This window comes from Trematomus bernacchii, unplaced genomic scaffold (assembly GCF_902827165.1).
Source record: "Trematomus bernacchii unplaced genomic scaffold, fTreBer1.1, whole genome shotgun sequence".
NCBI classification, from domain to species: domain Eukaryota; kingdom Metazoa; phylum Chordata; class Actinopteri; order Perciformes; family Nototheniidae; genus Trematomus; species Trematomus bernacchii.
This window is the reverse complement of record NW_022987582.1, coordinates 1,831,344-1,853,578: the sequence shown is the minus strand read 5'-3', so window position 1 is coordinate 1,853,578 and position 22,235 is coordinate 1,831,344. Positions and strand designations below refer to the sequence as shown.

Here is a 22,235-nt window from a genome sequence, read left to right as displayed (position 1 = left end):
TTCAATATTGCTCTTGGTTTTTCTTATTCATGAATCCATTTGTCTTATTTCTAAATTGAATACAAGAAAGACAGGCTCTAAAAAATGTATCAGTATTGTGAACACATTTTCTGTCAAGGTGAGAAAACCCAGTTTGCAGCAGCATGTAGAGAACTGAAGGTCAACTGTCAGTCTCTTATTGACTCCTCTGTGTCTTGCTGAATATCCATATTTACACACTACAAGTTATTTAATGGAGCATCTCTTCTCTGGAAAACCTCCACCCTGATGCTGCAGTTCTCTTTGAGCACCTCACGGGCGCGTTGTTCTCACTTTTTCTCCATTTAGCACACGTGATTACAATAAATTACCTTCTCTGTTTTCAGACATGATTGAATCCAGGCCCATCGATCCGCTCTCTCTCTCCCCGCCTGGAGATTAGTCAACGCGGCGGAGCGCGGATCGATACCGGCCGATCTAATAAAGCGGGTCGCTTACGAGGCCACCGCGGGGTAGCACACACTGTTACACCGACAATTACCTCCTCCATCCCGGCCCCCATACCCTCCTAACTTATCTGTCCGGGCTTCACGGCTTGCTTGATTTATTAATAATAACAGTAATAAAAGAGACAATGAGCAGAGGCTTCATAATAACAGCAGAAATGTAATGGTGTGTGTGTTTTGCTGGTGCGGTAAAAACACCGGGACATTGTCTGGAATGATGTTCGAGTGGAAGAAAATTAAAGTCATAGAGACTTACAATGTGTCGGAGTTGCTCCCCTTTTTCAACTTAAAGGGCAGCCTTTATAAGTATAATGTAATAATAAGTGTGTATAATGCTGTAATGCAAGTATTGATAGGCTTTATGCCCCTACAATATGTTAGGCCTACTTTGTTGACATCACTTGAAGCCCAGTAGTCTAGTCTTTGTCTGAGGACTATTACCTACATGTTATTTGCCCTAGTTGTGGAGATAAACAACTTATTTACTCAAATATTGTATTTTTAAGTAACATTCAGATGGACATAGCATACTTCTGTTGTTGTTCTCTTTCATATTCCTATACTCCTCTAGATGTATCTGTTAGCTAAAAATATGAGTTAATTTAAGAATTTACCTTAAAAAGCATAACATTATTTGACTACCATGACCAGGGGCGCCGCCAGGGATTTTGGGCCCCATGAAAAGATATCACATTGGTTACTTAAACATTTTTCTCTTAATGTTCTAAAATTGTTTGGGCCCCTGTCAGTCACGGGCCCTTAGAATCGTCCTAACTTTTCACCCCCTTACGGCGCCCCTGACTAAATCAGGGATTCCCAACCTTTGACCTGTGACCTCTAATAGTTTCTGGCAACTGTCACATTTACAGATGTCAATGAGACGTTTGTGTGATTTCTCATCTTAACTTCTCGTTCTTATTTCTAAATCTTCAAGGTCCAAAGAGAAAGAATTTTCCAATATTTGATAAATCACAAAAACAAAGACAACTCCAATACAAATTATTACGATTCATGACACAGAACTATATTTTTTCTTGTGTCCAGCGGAGGGAAAAGCAAATGAAAGGGCACCAGCACCAAAAGAAGATCTTAGCATGTAGGGAAGCCTTTATGGCACTGCATCACGTTTCTCTACTTGAAGGGAACTAAAGGGCACATTATCATGTTTCTTGACTACAAGGTTGCAGTAGAAAGCACTTTAATGTTTTTTCTCTAATGCTTTATTTGAGAAGTCACTTCTGCATTTTGTTTTTTAAAGTTTGTTACCTTGTTCTTTGTTATTTTGTCTTCCAAAGTTCCATCTTTGTCCTTTTTTCTCTTGTCACTCATCCCTCTCACTTGCCTGTTTCATCCTTCATGTCCTTTTGGATTCACAACTTTATTCACATTATCTAGTCATCACACTTCCTTCCTCGCTGCCTTTCCTGTGTATTATGACTCAGGATTGTTGGTCAGTAAATCTTATGAATTTCAAAATGATGTTTTGATTTTGAACCGGAAGACTTAGTCAGAAAGACGTCTCTGTCGAAATAGGGAGAGGATATGGGTATTGACTTGGAGCCTAAAAGTATCTGTACTAAAATACTTTCTTTTGTGCGAGACCCACAACTCCATATTTATGAAGATGTTATCTTTTAATTTCACACGGCTGTGCTTTTGAAACAAGGTCTGTTTGAAATATACAAAACTGCAAACAAACACTATTTTAAATACCGATACAGCAACTTTTGTGTCATTTGAGACGAAGTGGAACGAGCAGGAATAAACAAAGTGGCTATTTATGTTTTCTCTTGTGCATATTTAAACTTAATTGGCTCTCCAAAGATAGATTTTAGGTGGGCTGGTATAAAAGTATGAATACAGCAGCCTCTAAAGGGGATTTGAGTATAGGAAGAACCGGGGGATCAGAGTTCCCCTCTTGTCATTAGGACCATAATTCACTTTTCTGATGAAACACCCCAGTGTCTGTCTCCAGGTGGGACTCTTCAGTAAAACAGATTCCACAGAGCTAACCGTGTGTGTGACCGTGTGTGTGTGATGTGTTCTCAGCATGACTCTGTGTGGCTTTGTACAAAAACATGTGAAAACCTTTGATATGGGAGAGAACTATCCAGTTCGGATGCTAGCCTGCCCTGGTGACTGTTGCTTTCCTCTAAAGAAATATGTTCCTAATCCAACTCCTCAGCAGTTCCTGCGGTGTAAAACGAGACTTGAAGCAGCATGAGACAGCAATTCAGGCGATGTCCTAGGAGGGATGCTTAACACAGAGGATGAATAGACACTGCGTTGTCAGAAAGCATCAGGAGAGAAGGGAGACCTTTTGAGTCTATGCAAATTACAATCCCATCTGCATGTAAAGCCAAGCGACCGGAACACGGGAAATAGGATGTTCAGTATCAAAGTGTCACACATTAAAGGTGATGAAAGTAAGAGGGAAGGAGAAGAAGGAAGGAAGAGAGAATGAGGAAGGAGGCTGCTTTCCTTTGCTGCTACATGAAGTGTGACTGACTTCAGCTTGTTTGTGTCTGGTTTTGGTGCGTTCAAATAAAAGCTGGTTTCATAATCCTACATTTGTCACAGCTTGCTGTCCGGCAGACACAACCAAGACCCCCTGCTCGCAGCCGCACACATGGGCTGCATTTACAAACGCCTTTCACACAGCGAGCTTGCTTTAATGTAAAGGGCCAGGGTCTGTGAAGCCTGAACCAGCATGCGGAAAAACTGATGAGAGAAATTCAGCTCAGCTCAACTCAACTGGAGCTCGTTTGCACTCAACAGCCATAACTTAAACATGGTGCAGGGTGTTAGACATATAAAAGATGTGTTACACTAAGGCTCAGCAAATGCATCTGATTCCTGTTTTTAAAGATAAGAAGGTCCTGCCTTGGCTTGTCTGAGGCCAATTTAATGTTTAAACTGATTTAAAATATGCTAAATCAGGCATGGAAATAATATGTATGTATATTTACCTCTTTTAGATGACATCTCGTTTATCTTTTTTCTTTAAAAAGTCGGTACAGGGAATGTTTTTCAGAGCGTTCTTGGGTTTCTTTTTTGTGCATAATGGATTTGAAAAAGAACACATTCACGAAAAGATTGCCATGTTTTTTGATGTATCTATTGAAAATGCTCTTGCCTGAGTTTAACAAGTAACATGTTTTTTTCTCTGCTTGTTATACTCTGGTCTTTCCACATTCATCACAGACTGTGCGACACACCGGTAGCTGCTTTGTGAGCACACAGCAGAAATAATTACACTGTTATTGGCTACCTGACACGTGGAAAGGATGTGAATACGAGCCAAGCAGTTGCGGTTAGTTTGGATTTTTATTTAGAACAAACAAACTCTGCCTACACCCGAAGAGGAAATAAAAACCCTGACTATTAAGCATTACCTGGAAATGAAATAGAACACCGATTCATCAACACTGTAAAAGCATTCAAAGATAATCCTCAGAGGTTCTCACAACCCAAAGTCTTACACACAAAATACATTCAGCAATACCATAAACCTTTTTTTGCTTTTAACAGAACTCATGTTAAAGATGACGTAAATCAGTTCATATATATATAATCAAATAAATAGCGTTCAAAACTAAACAAACAAATTACTTAAAAGCGGTTGTGTTGTCATGTGACATCTTCAGTAATAAATGTGTAAATGCTAATGTGTCTTTAAATAGATTAATTCATTTTAAATTATCTTGGGTGACATTTTGGAGCTTCAGTTTGATAAATGAGATGAAACGTGATTTTTCTGTGTGGAAGTTTTGGGCTGTCTTTTGTCATCAGATTCAACTTTTTAAACTAGTATCATTTTATATTTAACAATTCAATAATTACACCACTTAAGCTTTAAAGCTTTGGGGTTTCTGCATCTGCACAATTACTACACCTACGTTATTTTTCTATAATAGCAGTTGCATGGCTTCCAATGTTTTACCTTTATATAAAATAAGTGTGGTATATTGCGAGCAGCTTGGGAAACAAGTGAAGTGAAACCTCTCAGAATAAATTAAAGGGATATTCTTAAACTGAATTCTGAAGACTCTAAAGGCGTTGAGAGTCTGCTCCAAAGATTTAGCATCTTAAGTCAGTCTTTTACTCTCCACTGCATGAAGGGTCAAATATTCACCCCGAGAAATATATACCGAATCTGATTATAAAGTATTGAAAAAGTAGACGCAATATGTGCAAGAGATGTCATGTGACACTTCACTGATCGGTGGCGACTTTAGAATAGTTCTCGATCTTGATATTATTCAGAGGTCTTAGGCAGTACTATATTATATTGCACACACACACACACACACACACACACACACACACACACACACACACACACACACACACACACACACACACACACACACACACACACACACACACACACACACACACACACACACACACACACACACACACACACACACACACACACACACACACACACACACACACACACACACACACACACACACACACACACACACACGAGACTTTACCTTGAGGAGTAAGTAACCCTCAATGCAGATATGTGGGTGCGATTTTTGTCCAACAGAAAATCAAAGTGTTTTCCTGTAAATCAGAGCTTTTTTATGCCTGGAGTTGTTTTATGTAGATTGAGGAGATTTCAGACAGTTTACGGTTATTCAGTCCCATTTCCTGATGCAAAAAGGTTGTATAAAAAGTAGTTTTTGGATATTGGCAGTTATGAGCCTAAATGACAACTTATATTTGGGAAAAGATCAGTGGAGCTTAAGCTTTTGCACCTTTTCAAATTGCTAACTGGCTCTGCCCTACAATCACATTCATAGCTCCATCTCAGTGAAAACAGTGAAAACATAACAACATGAATGAAGTCCAAAAATGTATCCCATTGACTGCGGCAAAAACTGCAGTTTATTTTTACAATCCTTGCATGTGTTTTCCAATGTGAAGGATAGCTCATAAGTAGAGAATGGCCAAAGAAAGCCATGTTCACCGCCCTGCAATTAGGGAATTGTAACTTTATTTTCTTAAGTCTTTAGAAGGACACTTCCAGCATCGGGGACGTCCTCTGACCTCAATTCACCCTGATTCTGAAATATGTTAAATATACAGCAACAGCATTTACAAGAACATTGCTCAAGGTGTCAATTACCAGCTAAGAAGCTCTCAACATTGAAATGAATTCATACAAAATTCAAGGAAAGGCTGTAGCAGCATGTATCTCGGTCATGTAATCCCTGTTAAACTCTAAGAAGAAAGAAACATGGTACCTTGGAAATGTTTAAAACTTAACCAGACATCTTTAAACTTATTTCAGCAGGTGCAAGTCATTATAATATAGCTTTATAAGCATTGTTTGAGTCTATTAATAGCCAGAGTTTTGTATTCTGAGATGTAATCAACACCGGCAATCCAAGAATATAAGCCAGTTTGCCGTGTTGAAATGTGATACAGTCTAATTACAGTTTCATTGGTGGAAAACACAAGCTGCAAATATGGATATGGAACACTTTAGTCAGACAGATAGTTAAAAACTAAATATGTCATCCCAGAAATGGTTTATGATCACAGTCGCCACAAAAGGCCGTGCAGGAAGCTTTGACTTTGCATTTTCACGATCTTCTAGATCTAAATATATATATTATGGCAACATTTCCATAATTACAACGTTTATTTTGGAGGTCGAGTTTGGTTCCAGCTTTGGTATTGATACACAGCCGAATGAAAACATCAACATTGTTAAGTCCAAAGAAATTCAGAAATGTTGACTGTTCAAGCATATCCTAGAATCAAAGATAAAACATTTTCTTTTTTTCAAAACTCAATATCACATAATCATGTAAAAGCTTTGGTTTGTGCATGCTTCTGCTGGAATAAAAAGTCATACATATTTTACACACTAAAATGGAAATGGACACTGCTGCTGCTTTTTAAGTCCTTTTCCTTTGACACAAGTCTAAAAGTACCCCCTCACTTTCTGCTGATTTCAGCATGCTTACGTCATTATTCACAGTGAAAAAGAAGGAAAACATAGGCTTTGGAAATGTCTTGGTGAAGGTCAAAATCATAGCCAGCTCATCATATGCCTCGACAGTGACAAACATGTCATCAAAGGAGATCATAAACCATGAAATAGCAGCATTAGCCCTATTATCCAGGAAATTGCCTTTCTGGCTTCACAAGAGGCTCGACTACATTACAGCCTACATAAATGGAAATGCATTAACAGCTTATCTGGATGTACACTATATATTTTTTAAAACTACACAAAATGTTGTCTTGCTCTGTATTCAATTCTGTGTTGAAACTGTGTTTTTTGAATTACTGAAAATGAATGCAGTTACTACTTTTAGGTTGATGTATTGGCAATGATGCTTCAGGGTCTATTAATACCGGGAGTCTATTGGAGTCTTATCGGGCTTCGGCTGTAGATAAAAACTCAGCTCAATATTCCACTAAGTTACTCACATTACAATGGCCTCTTGCACCACAAGGTCATTTAAAGTCCCTGAAGTCTCCTTATCTCTATACCCATGTGTATTACACTGGACGTGTGTGTTCCGCAAATAAAGCTGTGAGTATGCTTGTGTGTCTTCACGGAGACTTGCTGTTAAAACATAAATACTTTCAAAAGTTAAATGATCAACTCGAAGCCTTTAAATGGAACCATATTTATTTGTGTTGTCTTGCCACGTAAAAAAAAGGCTCAGATTGCAATTGGCTCTTCACAGAAGAAGCTACATTCTTCACTAAAATGTGAAAGAAGAACACGTTAAACAAACACTTAAGATATCAAAAACACATTAGTTGTACATGATTGTAAAATCCTACACTGAAGTTATTTAACACATCTTCAAACATAACTTGTATCACCCATTTAGGAAATTAACATTTGTAAAAAAACAATAGCATGACTGGTGTGATTTACAGCATGGAGGAGCATATATTAAGTGCTAACAATGTAGTTTAAAGATAGAATAAAACATTTAAAAACAATTACCTATACATTTTCTGAGCTCAAGTCACTCAAATATTGTGGGGGAATAATTATGTAAATTTATAAATATATGAAATTCATTTAATTTCAATGAAAAATAAACAACTATGCTGTTCATTTACATTTTTAAAGTCATGTTTTTTTCTGATATCTTTTTCTTAATCCTGGACAATCAATTTATTTAAACAAAAATATTTGGCAAAAATAACATGATATCAATTTACCTGTGAAACTACATTGTAGCAGAGCATATGCAAAAAACAAACGCAACACATCCTTTACCAGAATATACATTTTGTCCAATTTCTGCACTTGAATATCAGAGATCCGCTCTTATTTTTATGCGGTTAATACATCTTAATTTTGCAGAATATATTAACTATACAGTTAAACCTAAAATCAAGGATGTGTAAAAACCAGGGGGCATCGACAAATCAGCCTCCGCAGCGTGTTCAGTGGAGCAAGGCGCGCTGATGCTCCCTCTTTACCCATAAACCCCTCTGTTCTGTGCTATATTCTGAAGCAGAGAGGAGTAGAGAAGCAGAACAACATGGGGTCCAATCAAAGAGGACTAACTCTGTCCCAGGTCCCGTTGTTACCTCACAGGACCGCAATATAGGGTTCACGTTTAAGTTTAAGGCCAACCCAGTCCAACTCCAGTTAAACCAGTTTGATCCCAGTAGGGGGCGCAGCAGCCCCAGTTGACTAATCATTCCTAATTTCCTCCTAAATACCTTTATTTCCAAAATCTATACATTTGTTGATGAATTGATCTTAATCATCTTTTTCTTAAACTTCAAAAATGTGTCAGTTATGCATGTCTAACAATATGAAGAAAATAATGAAAGTCCCCAGCTAACTGATTTAAACTCAACCTGAGCCATTCAGTACAGTAGTGTTTTAATTTGGTCACTTTTTACCATGAGGCAGGTACTCAAAAAATAAGAGAATACAACACAAAAAGTGGAACATGAGGAACTGAACCAAAAAGGTAGAGGAAAAACTTGTTTGGAACGTGTCCTGACAGACTCAATGCTATCTGGCATCAGAGTTCGTTATGAGTCTTATAGCTCCATGTGTGATATTCTGTGTTACTATACACATAGGGTGAAAGAAATTAATCACTGTGATCCAGCGTTTCGGTCCCTGAGTCACTGTGGCCCCGTTCTAGAAAAAGACACCATTGTTTTCTTCTGGATTTTCACAGGTAAACCAGCCACAATGGGACGTGTCATCTGCAGCAACTTGGCACAGAACACATTGCGTCATTCACTGTCCGAACGGAGAATGCGTTGTGTAAATTGACCGTCTCCATCTCTCGGGCCGGGGGGGGGGAACGGGTGCGAGGTCAGCGGTGCGGACGGACGAGGAAGTCAGGTAGTCAGCAGGAGGAGGACGAGGGTGAGCAGGAGGGGAGGGGAAGCTGTCCTCAGGTAGCAGGCACTAATTACAGCCTCAGTTTCTGAAAGAGAGAAGGACATTATTGTCACCCTTAGTGTGGACTAGTTTTCCACGTTTTGGACTCAGTGCTTTGGTTGCAATTCATGAAAACCTCAATGTTAAAGCATATATAGTTATTATAGAAAAGGCCTCCTAACTTTGTCGGCAGTTTTTAGGGAGTTGTTGGTTTTTTAGAACGTTTTAGAAAGCACCATTGGAAAGACTCATGCAAATCCCTGCAGCAGGTTCCAAAATGGTGTGGAACATTTCCAGAAGATAGTAGGATGTTATAGAAGTGCAATACTGGGTATTGTTATAATAGAGCTGCAAAGTTATGGTGACTACATACTCATTTTTGTTCATACAAATAATTTGTAAGCACTTGTAAATATGCCTATACGAGAATAAATAGGGATTAAAATGTTGCATCTTACCTTGTATTTGTTTTGAACCCTCTGATGTTGTTACTAGAGAGAGAGAAGAAGAGAAAGAGATAATTCAGTAAAGTTGAGGCAAAGAAACAAGTTGCTGATTAGTCATTTTTGTATGCTTAACTTTCTCAATAAAGCTACTGCTTTGTGGAACAGAGGGAGCGAGAAACAGACAAATGACCAGGGGAAGGTATTTACCATTACTCAAAGCCTTACGCCATGAAAAATGAGTACTGACTGGCTGCGCAACCCTAAATATGTCCCCTATGCAAATTCTCTTAAAGGTCGGATACAAAAAGCGCTTGAGAAGCATGGCAACAGGAAAAGATAGTGTTATGTAAATTAGAAGGAGTAAGAATGATCCAGATTATACAGAGGGGATACAGGAAATGAAAAACGGGGGGAAAAAAACACATGAAAATTCAAAATGACAGAGCGAAACCAAGAAGTGGACAGAAGATGAAAGGAAGAGCGTTGGAGACCCGAGTGAGAAAGTATGTCGAAAAAAAAGAAGGTTGGAAAGATTGAAACAAGGTCAGACAGAGAGAAAAGGGAGGGAGAGAGAGAGAGAGAGAGAGAGACGGGATGGGGGGGTTGTTTGTGTCTGGGCGTCACTTTCTCAGCAGGGGGTGGACTAAAAGGAAATAATGGACGGAGGGATGGTGAGGATGAAGGGAAAAGGAGGGGTGGGAGATCTGGTCAAAAGAAGAGGATAAGAAATACAGGTGGTGAGAGTGAAAAGCGGAAACTGTTCCGAAAAAGGAGCCGCAGTGTAACATCAGCGAGGGAGAGGACTATAGGTCAGGAAACGTGGATGAGGCTGCACAATTGCCGCTGTTATTAAATCGATCTGTAGCCTTGAAACCCCCGCTGACACTGCAACCCCAAAGACTCAAACACACACACAAAGACAAAGTGTGTATTGATGTCTCCAGGAAAACTATCACCTATCCACATCCCGCTGCGACTGACTGAGATTATGAGAGAGGAACTGGGACACTGAGCTCATCTAAAGTCACACAGGGGCAGAAAGGATTTATCAAATGAGGGCTTATTTGTCGAAACACTGCGTCTGTCTGTTATCTCCATGTTGTACCTACAGGTCTCTGTTGCTACGCGTCGCTCCGACAGACACGAGACACTAAATGACTCCCAGGTTCGGTACAGCTAACGACCATCGAGGGGTTAACGAAGCATTAAATAGCCTGCTGGGTCTGGGCCTCCGAGTACTCCGCTGTGCGTGCATGCGTGTGTCTATGTGTTTATAATTGCGAGTGTTGTTACGGAGAAAATCAAAGCAAACAAAAAGAGCGTAATAATCAAACATTTCAGGCCTTCATTAGTTACATTTGTTTGGCATTTTTGCCATCAACCCATGATTTAATACAATTTATTGGTCAAAGAATATTTATAAACCAGCTGTCATTTCAAGTTTTAATTGTGTTGATGAAGTGTGAAAAAAAGGTGGATGATCTAAATCAAATTAACGATTTTAATAAAAAGACTAAATAAAAAAGAAGATTTATACGAAAAAATAAATGTATATCCAGTGATATCACTTAAATTCCTTCTCGACTATAATGACTTTTTTTTCATTCTGGAAATGTTTGATGTCACTTTAAAAAAAAGAATTATCTTATGACAATTGAAAAATCAGTATTAAATTAAACTTGGGTAGAGGAAAAACACTTTGCTGAAAAGTATTGTTGTGTTAACGCGGCCGCGCACCTCGAAACTAAAATGCCTTGTGTTTACCCGGCTGTGTGTGATATGTGTGTTTTGATCTGACTTTAATCACATCATTTGCGCATAAACTGAACACCAAGGACCATTAGTTTGGTCAACATCATAATTTCGCTCATGGTGAGCAGCGCCACAAAATGGCGTTCATGATGGCGTGACTGCAAAAACAGTGCTGTCTCTGCACTGCAGTCAGAAACATGCGCATGTGTAACTGTACATGCACAACAATGGCCAAAAGTGTGAGTGCGCGTGCGCATGGAAGTGTATGTGTGTGTATGTGTGTGTGTGTGTGTGTGTGTGTGTGTGTGTGTGTGTGTGTGTGTGTGTGTGTTCTCCAGTAGGCAGAACGCCCCACTGCAGAGACAGACACTGTTCCACCATCCTACCTCTCCTCTCACGCCGCCATTTTACACATAGAAGCTAAAGCTAACCAACCCCGACTATTAGCACTTCACTATTAGGAAAAAATTAGCAAAAAACACAAAAAGCGAAATAACGTCGAACGAAAAACGCAAACGGACAATAGCAGTTTAAGTCAAAAGTATCGAGTCTGGGTTTTCGAGAGTCCTCGGCTGTCCAAGCGGTGTGTGTGTGTGTGTGTATGTGTGTGTGTGTGTGTGTGTGTGTGTGTGTGTGTGTGTGTGTGTGTGTGTGTGTGTGTGTGCGCATGTGTCTGTATTCAAGTTCTGTCCTTGTGTGTATCGAGTTCAGAGGGTACAAAGGTATTCGAGAGAAAGTGGAGGGGGAAAAGGAGGGCAGCGGTGTAAGACATTTTGAAAAGGAAAAAAAAAGAGAGAAAGACAGTGGAGAAATGGCGAAGCTCTGTAAACTGAAATGAATGCAATGGACTGCTCACAGCGGGAGAACGGCAGAAATGACGTGGAGAGAGACGAAGAGAGACCAGGAATCAATTAGAGAGAAAGGAAAGTTGGTCTATAATGGTTTCTCACAGTAGGGTAGCTGAAGAAGAGAAAGGCGGAGAGGCAGTACGACAAGGACAAACACAGAGATAAACACAACAGGAGGAGTTTCAGGAAGAAGTTGAAGCAACGAAAAGAGAGAGGCAAAGTAAACCGGTGAAAGATGCAATAGAGGGGGGCCCGAGATTTCACATGACACCAGTCTGCTGAGAGCCCTGTTTTCTGATGCAACACACATTCAAGCACCTTACAGCAAAGCACTTTCTCTGGCGTGATCCTTGGCAGCGTTGTGTTCAAAACATCATCATACACACCACTGCCGCGCGAAAACATAACCACACCTTTAAAAAAGCCAAAACATGCTTGACAACACTGCAAGCCACAACAGGAACACACACACACACACACACACACACACACACACACACACACACACACACACACACACACACACACACACACACACACACACACACACACACACACACACACACACACACACACACACACACACACACACACACACACACACACACACACACACACACACACACACACACCACACACACACACACACACACACACACACACACCACACACACACACACACACACACCACACACACACACACACACACACACACACACACACACACACACACACACACACACACACACACACACACACACACACACACACACACACACACACACACACACACACACACACACCTATAAGCTCCCTGCGTCCCTGAGTCTGTCCTGTGTGGTTTATTGTGTTTTTGGGCTAAATTAAGGCGATAAACACACACATTCACACACTGGAGAGGAGACCGAGGGACTGGTGAGTGGAAGCTGACCTTGGAGCAATGACAGCGTACCTGACGGACCCTCACTGTCATCACTCTGTCCTTCAGACCCGTGTGAGGTGTGTGTGTGTGTGTGTGTGTGTGTGTGTGTGTGTGTGTGTGTGTGTGTGTGTGTGTGTGTGTGTGTGTGTGTGTGTGTGTGTGTGTGTGTTGATAATGAACTCAAACGGCCACAACAGGGCCTCCCCGCATGGAATTGTGGTTTTAATAACATGCTTTTATGAAAAAGATAGAGTTCTGGCGAAAGAAGAAGGAAGGGAGGTGCACAGTTTGAAGTTTAGATAAGAGATAAGATGTAGTTGAAGGGCGAGAAGCTGCCATCACCGAGGGCCACACACACATACACACTCTCACACACACAGACATAGTCACGGTGTGCCCTGCTGCCATGCTACCTGTCAGATAAAAGGCAACCTGAGCAGGAAGGAACCAGAGGTGAGGTGTTACTACAGGGAACAACACAACAACAGCTGTGGTAAACCGCTACTAATGGACAGGCGAAGAGAGCGAGAGACCCTCCAACTCTCCTTCATCTCCTCCCTCATCCATCTCGTTTTGCTCTCCTCTCTCCGGCCTCATGTATTCTCATCCCAACGCACTCGTCGCACAGCATGCGCACGACAGAGATGGAGCGGGTAAACCGGGAGAGGGGAGTCGGTGAATTACTGTGTAGTAGATATGGAGATAACAAAGAGATAGAGAAGACACAGAGAAGGTGGAGTGGCTGGGGCGGAGTCAAGGAAGAGGAAGTGTTAGAGACTGCCATGGATGGTGCCTAGATTAGTTTTGCTCCAGTAGCGAAAGATCATAAAAAAAGAGGACGGGTGTAGAGAGCTGAGGAGACAGAGAGAAGGGGAGGATTAGTGCCACTTCAGGAATGACAGAAGACTAGAAAAGAGCGGGAGGAGTGGAAGACAAGGAGAGGGAGAACCTGACATTTAGTCGGGATTAGTTTTGGGTTAAAGAACAGGATGAGAGGCACCGAAAAAAAAGGGGAAAAAGAAACAGTAGATAGAAGTATGTGAATCTTTGTGGGGGGGGGGAAGTCTTTCTGATGTAAAGTAATGGGCTTTAACGGTAAAGTCAAGTGTGTGTGCATGTGTCTGCCAGCGTGCGTAATCTACACCATTCCAAATATTTTGAATGAAGAAGGTCAGACTGCCACATTAGCATTTTGTAAAACAACTATCTGTGGTATTTCGAATTAATGACAGCAGGATAATTAACATATTTAAAAAAGTCATCAGCCTTCATTCTGGTAATAACGCTGCAAATTACTCCCCGCCTCGCGCCGGAACAGTGATGGCATTTAAGAATTCATTCAAGACGGATGGGGCTCTTCTTATTCAGCTTTTCTTTTTTGCTTTACACAAAAGTCACACACATTTAATCAAGGCGGTGCGGTTGGGGGGTATTTGTTAGACAACATGTAGGAATTTAGTGAACGGATCTCTCACACATGCTTAGACAAACAACCATTGGACAAGCTTTCCTGGAAAAAAGTGTGTGTTGGTTCATCCTGGGACAACACGACAAGCCCCCTGCAGACAGCGTGAGGATGGGAACTGGGACAGACGTCTCAGACACGCACATGAGGACACACACACAGCACAGCAAGAGAGCACACGCAAAGGCCCATGCAAGAACGCACAAAAACAGACACAGAAAAATGTCCTACACAGAGAAATGCACACACACACACACACACACAGACACACACCAACAACTGTACAGGGATTCCCACAGCGACTGGGCAGCATTCCCAACCGGAATGGGCAGCTCACTGGACTGGAAGACTAACATTACTCCAGGCGTGCTCTGGACACTCTGGGAATTTCACACTGGGGTAGAGAGAGATGGAGAGTGGAAGATTGAGGGAGACAAGGAGTTAAAGAAAAAAGGAGAAAAGGAGGGAGGGATTGGGGAAGAAGAGAGGAGAGGGAACTAATGGTTAAAACAACTCTCAATCCAATTACGTTGTAAAGCCAGAGTGGATTGTGCAGTAAGTCTGTGTGAAGATTCTGAAGATGAGTTTAAGTTCCTTGATAAAAGTGAAGGACATTAGAGCATCACCGTTATTCAAACAGAAAGGAGGAATAGTAGGGGGGATGAGGAGCAGTCTAAACATCATGCCCTGGTAGTAGAGATGAGAGCGGCAGGGAGAGGAGTATCTTGCTGTACAAAGGGGAGAGCATGAAAGGAAGAACAGATGAAAAGTACTCACTGGGCTCACAGCACACGGTGACGCGCAACTTCATACATGGCAGAGGAGGGCCTTCATCTGTCGGTAGAGCTAGAGAGAAAGAAAGACCGATTTAAATACGTGCTTACATATTAAACGGTTGATATTTAAACATGTCAAACATAAAGAGAAATATGAATATGCTGAATGAAATCTTCCCATCCGATCTTATGAGAGCTCTCTTGGTACCTCTTATAAAAGGAGGTTGTTTTCCTGTTTCTACCATATCAATACATCATACAATACATTATATCCAAATAAAGAATCTTCCTACCTCCTACTTATCCGCACAACTAAATAAAAACAATAAAATACAGGATTGAGAGTGCAACTATTTTAAAATGCAACATCTCTGATATCAATACTGATCACAGCTCATGTGGGAAATCTGGCCAACATCAGATGTATTACCTGTCAGTTTAGCATCACTTTCACAAAACAACTCTGTCTGGAAACTGCAGTTAAAGGGCTTTACATTTGAATTATTCACAAACAGCTGCTATCTCAACAGGGACCCACCACACAAGCTGAGTGTATGATCGCTAACAGCCTGTCTCACTTTGTATCTTTCATTTCAACCGATAAGATACAGAACAGAAGAGCAGTCTTATAAAGCACTTTCTACAGTGGCTGAGAGAGCTCCACTCGCAAAGACAAAACATCTTCACTGTTATGACAGGACATATGTCAGATAAGGAAAATAAATGCAGCTAAATGAAAAAAAGCAAAATGGGGCAAACACAGAGAGTACTTGCATGAGCTTCTACTCTGTTCATTTCACGATGGACATGCCTTGATATGTGATTTGTTTGTAGGTAAACATTTGTCTCTTACTGTATGCTCCAAGATGAACAAAAAGTGTACATGTCAGTTTGACGAAAACAAATCTTAACTCAAGATCTACTACTCCTGAAAAAGCTTTGAGCTTCACTCCGCAGAACGCAGAGGTTGACACTATAAGGTATGTTCACGTCTTAAAGGGTGAAAGGTGAAAGTTACAGTGCGCCAACTTGAAATCTCTGTTTAAGACTTGTCCATACGAGCAGGATTTGGAAAGCCAAACATGACGCGTCATGCAAATTACATAAATGTGACCTGAACAGTTGAAACAACAACTGCACATACTGTACACTGAGAACAGGCGTTTTAATCTAGTGGGAGACATCTTGTGTCTGGCAACAAACTATATATGCAAAGTATTATAAAACATTTTAACATCTTGGAGAAGTAGACGGGCTTTTCAAAGATTTTGAAGTAGTTTGTTTAACTTTTTATGTCTGCGAAAAACCATATTAGAAACTATTTTGAAAGGCAGACTATCAAAAGTCTTTTCATAAACGTCTTGAAACATGTCTTGATAAGATCTTACAGATATGTTCTTCCAATTATGATTGCACATTTAAGTGTTGGACTAACAACAACAGCATTCCTCAGTTTTAGGTGTCCCTTGTAAACGTTTCCTCGAATGGTTCCATGTTAGGGCGCAGCTGACCATCAGAGGATGTCAAGGTGCTTCCTGTTTGTGGGGTAGAAGCCGCAGGGATTGGTCAACAGGTCAGTGTGAGAGGAACAGTCAGTGTGTCGTCCGGGTGATCGTCTTTGGGAGCCGAGAGAGGAGCTGAGCCCGGCTCAGACTGAGCCAACTAATGCCATTAGTGTTTGTAATACCATTGTACTTCTCTCCCAGGCTAATGCCATTATACTGTCCCAGTGCTAGGGGCCCATTCAGCACAGGGACCCCAGAGCCAGACATTTAGACCAACTTTACGCCTTATCTTTGATGTGGACAAAACACACACAATCGCTCTGAGCCCAATGTGGCCCAACCGAAGGGGGGGAGGGGAGGGGGCCCATTGTTGCTTTTCACTGAACTTGCCTGAACAACCACAATAGCCCAGTGTGTGTGTGTGAGTGTGTGTACATATATACATGTGTGTTAGCGTGTGTGTGTGTGGAAGCGCTCTCTCATGCCATCACAATGCTCCATTGTCCCGTGGACCGCATCAGTAATTTATGTAAAGAATCTTTCTTTCTCTTCGTCTCATCCATCCCTTCACTCTGTCGCTTTTGTTGCTCTCCCTTTTCTTCCGTGTGGATTCCTCTCATCCGGCCTCTCTTGCCCCCCCCTTCCTGTACTGTCAGACTGTGTCCATCTTTTGCTCTTTCTCTCTCTCTGTCACTCCTCCACGCTTCTCTACCTCCGTCTGCTTCCCCCCCCCCCCCCGTTCACGGTCGTCCTGTATTGATCTCTGTTTCTTCCTCCTACACTTTGCGGTCGCTCTGTCTCTTTGTTGTCACCCTTTCCATACTGCATTCACTTGATTCTTTCATTCTCTGCCTTGTTTCATATCCTCCCCCTCATGGTTGGACTGATGCCAGAAGTTGTAAAAAGTAAGGGAAAAAAAACAGATTTTACAGCCACTAAACCATCTTCTGTGTCTCTCACTCCCTTTTCTCCCTCCAGTGGTTTGAGATAAATGAGTGAGAGGACAGAAGCACAGGAGAGTGTAATGGGAAAGGGGAAACCTTCACTAAAAGAGTGTAACTGCCTACAGGTCTAAGAAAACATCAAATCAATGTCATTCAGGAGGAATTTATGGAGACCATTAATGCTTTAGGCTGCAGTTTGCCAACACTCAGAGCCTTGTAAAAAGAAAACACACACAAGCTAAAAGTTGTTCTCTACCTTTTCATCACTTAAAAAAGGTAAGGATGTGTGGCCACCGCACTGCCTCCGACACCGTCTGATGAACTGAAACAGCAGACATTTATATATTTTCTCTTTTACAGCTGTTCCACTTGACTTCCAGTGTAAGGGGCCTGAAGCAAAGATTCATGGCTTTACTGAAGTAGAAGATGCTCAATAAATACTAAGTGATAATTCACTTTGGGAATTCACAACAAATAACCTTTAGTCATGTATGGAACCTAGATACTTTTTAGGAAATTACAGTACTGCTTTCAGTAATATGTGTGATACAAAATAAGCAGCTTCTCTGAGAAATGTGTTTAACTCCAAGGGGTTGGGGTAAGGGTTGACTAAGGATAAGATGTTACATCATTCTAGTCCTTTTCAAAGCTTGGAAATAGTTTTTTGCTTACCGAGTCAAAATATTTAATGTTCGCTCTCATCTTGCAAAACAAAAAAAATCAAAACTTCACCTAGTCCATCGTCTTACTTTTAAGCACAAGTCACTTTTCTTTATCTGATGTGATAATAATCTGAACGTTTTGGGGGGTTTGACTGATGCAGTCATCTTTGGTTTGAGGAAAATGTGATCTCTTTTAATATGTTTTCCGTTCATAGACAATCGATGGATTTGCAACCATAACTGACCAAAACGTGCCCTCATTAAATGACCAAATCCATACAAATATCTGACTGTTTCAATATTTTTGCAAGGCTGCTTGTTTAACATTTGAAAAACACTTTTTTCACAAGTTAGACCATTTATTTAAAAAGAATAGGCTTTGAGAACTCATGACTGTTGATACCAACACATTACATTACATGTTACCAATACCAAACTCTTTTAAATGATACCCAGCTCTACTTGTGACCCACTTGAATCCGACACAATGGCTAAATGACCCCCCACACTCCCACACAAAGAGACACGCACATCCTCTACTCACAGCTGTAGTAGTAGTGGCGCCCTGGCAGAAACTCAAACCCCAGCGAGAAGGGGGTGAACCTTTGGATCTTCTCAGAGAAGCGCACCGGTCCAAAGGGGGCGTAGGGGGTGTTACACTCCCACCTCTTGATGGCCCCTCTGGTCTCCACACAGCCCTGGAAAGAGGCCTCCCCCACCAGGTAGAGGGCCAGCTCCTCGGGCTGCCCGGAGCCCTGGGGCCTCTTGTTGGGGTAGTGAGGGCAGTAGATGTCCAGGTAGTCATTCAGATTCACCTGGATGGACATATCTCCTGCTGTTAACCTGGAAGAACGAACGAAAAACCACATTCATATTTCACGTTACGATTACATGGAGTAAACTGAAGGGTAAAGAGACATGCCGATTAAACAGCGACGGAGAGAGAAAGAAGACAGATGACAGGAATTCCATCATTCCTTTGTGCCGGGAGGAATGTGAATAGTTACAGCAGATGAATAGTTCATCAATATAACGATTGCACAGGGTTAGAAGGCAAAGTTGTGCAGGTTTTAAAGAATGTTTTTACAGTTTGATGTATCCCAACGACTGTTTTCTACTTCCAGGCCAGCAAAGGAGCGGTTTTGAGCAAAAACAACAATTCCTCAAATGCTAATTAAGACCAATGAGGGGGGTTCAGAGTAGAATACACTTGACTCCCACTGTTCTCCCTCTACACACACAGAAGTGTAAAAATGTATGCAGACGTGCACGCGTATGCACAACCGCAGCTTCAGTCAAGGTTGACCGGCTCTGGGCATAACAACAACTCAGGACAAGAAAAGCATCATTAGAACAGAAGAGCTGCATTATGCATGCTCCTTTAGACGGCAGAGTCTCACTTCCTGTCAGCCACAATATAAAGAGTTACCTGGGTATAAACTAATACGGAAGAAGACAGGATGTGAGGGAAATGAAGGGAAGTCGATGTATGAGGTGAATTCAACATGAAGAAATCATAAGACTTATGAATCAGGAGATGGTAAATGAGGAGAGACATGTGACTGATGGAGGTGACATGAGACGAGGCCTGGAGGAAGACAGATGGAGACTGATGAAAAGAGAGCTGTAGAGAGACAGGTTGGAGCAGACGGATGGAACGAAAGAATGAAGAAGAAAGCCAGAAGTTTGATGAACAGGTATAAAAAAAAAAGTGGAGTAAAGAGAAAAGAAAGTAGTGTTTTAATTAGCGACCCCAGAGAGTCCGAGTGCAGACACACTGAGAGGAGAACAACGGAGTGTGAGAAAGAGAGGAGACGGACTTTAATTGGGCTCCTCTTCGCATGGTGCGCAGGAGACGAAGAAAGAGGGGCAGAATGTGGCTTGGGCAGAAGGTTCAGGTCCATCAGCGGGAGTCTTTATGGAGGGGTGACGGAGCGGAGGAGAGAGGAAGGGAGTGCTGGGAGTCGGCGAAGGGGAACATGGGAGTGAAAAAGAGCGCGGAAAAGGGAGGGGAGGATGGGCGGTGGACGTAGACTTCAGATAAGTAGGCCGACAGAGAGGAGTCCAAAAGAATAAGCGAAAAATAAGAGCGGAGAGGGAGGAGGAGGAAGAGGAGGGGACAAACTGAAATAAAACAGACATGACAGGTAGCAGGAGACGAAGACGGCCCAGCAGATCTACAGAGCGTGTGAAAGATCGATGGAGCAATGAGAGGAGAAATCACAAGACGCTATATGAGAAGGAAGAGCCATATTACATGATTGACTTTCAACCTGAATGCTGGTTGAGCAGTGATAATAGAGCAGAGAGTGTGTGTGTGTGTGTGTGTGTGTGTGTGTGTGTGTGGTGTGTTTTGTCGTGGAAACGTAGGTGAGACCCTGCAGGCAGGTCTCACTGAACGCTGCTTCCTGCTCAATAGCTAGTGTGAAGAAATGGCGATCTATCTATCTACAGGACAGGACACTATTGATCGGGATCCCTCGCTCAGGGGAGACACACACACACACATACACACACTCCACCTGATCGATATCCCCTCTGTGAATGTGCTTGTGTGGCCGGGCCCCGACGGCTCTATTACCTGTGTGTGCTAATTACAGCCCAACTTGATTGTCTGGTTAAGGGAACACAAAAGCCCATAAGCCAGCGTTAGCACAGAGACACACACTCACCGACACACTCACAGACACACTCACAGACACACTCACAGACACACACACGCACACTCAGCAGCCCGTTTATTCTTCATACTACCTGTGGTGCTTTTGAAGGCTTCTCCAAGACACAGAAATGTTTGCTTAGGTGCACCAGCTGTGGAAGTGTGCGAGTGGGTGTGTGCATGAATGTGTATGTAATAATAGACATGTGCTGTGTCAACATGCTGCCCATCCCCCCCCCCGCTATACAGTACATGTCATTCATCTCAAGCTTCTTCTTCAGATTCCCCCCTCACCCAACTCCTGATTCATTGCATTCCTCCTCCTCACCCCCTTCCTCTCTTGATCTCCTTCCTTATCTCTCCCCACTTTTGAGGCTGCATCTCATCCTGCTCTCCCTCCCATGTATGACTCCTTTCTATCCTACATTACCCCCCCTTTTCCTCCCACAAGTCTCCAACCTTGGCCCGCGCCATATGCACGCCAGCAATTACAGAGAGCTGTGTGCTCTACTGATGTCAAACTGTCAGGCCTCTTTCCATCCTCTTCCCTTCCTTCCTCCCTTCTCTGTGGCCCTGGTAGGCTTGGGTATGCCCTAATTACACTCAGCATCCTCCCCTACTGCCAGCCACCACACAGCAGAGCGGTGACAGCACAGGGGCATCATGGGAGCACCGAAGAGCTGAGGGTGTAAAAGAACAGAGAGCTGGTGGAGTAGCCCATCAGCTGGAGAACGCTCTGGAAGCGGAGGATTGGTTTGGTCCAGAGCTGGAGCAAAAAGGGGAGAGGGCAAAGACACAGCACACACACTCTCATGTGTGTTTGAGCACATGTAGGCGTGAATGCACACACACACATGTTCACACACTTGAGGCATACACACACACACAGACATGAAAGTACTTCAGGAGAATAAAACATGCTCTCCCCTCATGCCAGAGGGTGATCGGTGACACCCTTCTGAGGACTAGTGCAAGCTCTTGGTTGATACAAAAAAAGGAGCCGGATCAAAAAGAACACGCGCCCTTCAATCGAGGACTTGAAAAGGCGAACATTTATCCTTTTTTTTTTTTATAATTGCAGGAAATGACATTCAAAATTTAAAAAATTGAACAACTGATGTCCTCCCCATGTGTGTCCATGTTAACGTGTGTGCACAGGGAAACATACATTCCTCTGTGTGTGTGTGTGTGTGTGTGTGTGTGTGTGTGTGTGTGTGTGTGTGTGTGTGTGTGGTTATAATGAAATGCAGGGGTTTGACTGTGGCAGAGACCTTTGATCCTTTAATATGAGAGAATAATTAAAGGAGCAACAATCCCACAACACGGCTTCAGGAATACAGAGCAGATACTCGGTCACGCAGAGCAGC

General features: G+C 42.2%; 1 protein-coding gene across 1 annotated transcript in view; it reads right to left on the bottom strand.

Moving 5' to 3' along the window:
• Nucleotides 1–7,131: 7,131 nt before the first annotated feature.
• si:dkey-246i14.3 (ephrin-A4) overlaps nt 7,132–22,235 on the bottom strand; it is a 31,021-nt gene continuing 15,917 nt past the window's right edge. Inside the window, exons 2-5 of the mRNA XM_034128088.1 lie at nt 18,754–19,052; nt 15,100–15,168; nt 9,348–9,380; nt 7,132–8,935 (exon numbers count right to left, since the gene is read on the bottom strand). Of these exons, the coding sequence (XP_033983979.1) occupies nt 8,847–8,935; nt 9,348–9,380; nt 15,100–15,168; nt 18,754–19,052 (490 nt within the window). The 3' untranslated portion in view covers nt 7,132–8,846. The remainder of the gene's footprint in view (nt 8,936–9,347; nt 9,381–15,099; nt 15,169–18,753; nt 19,053–22,235) is intronic.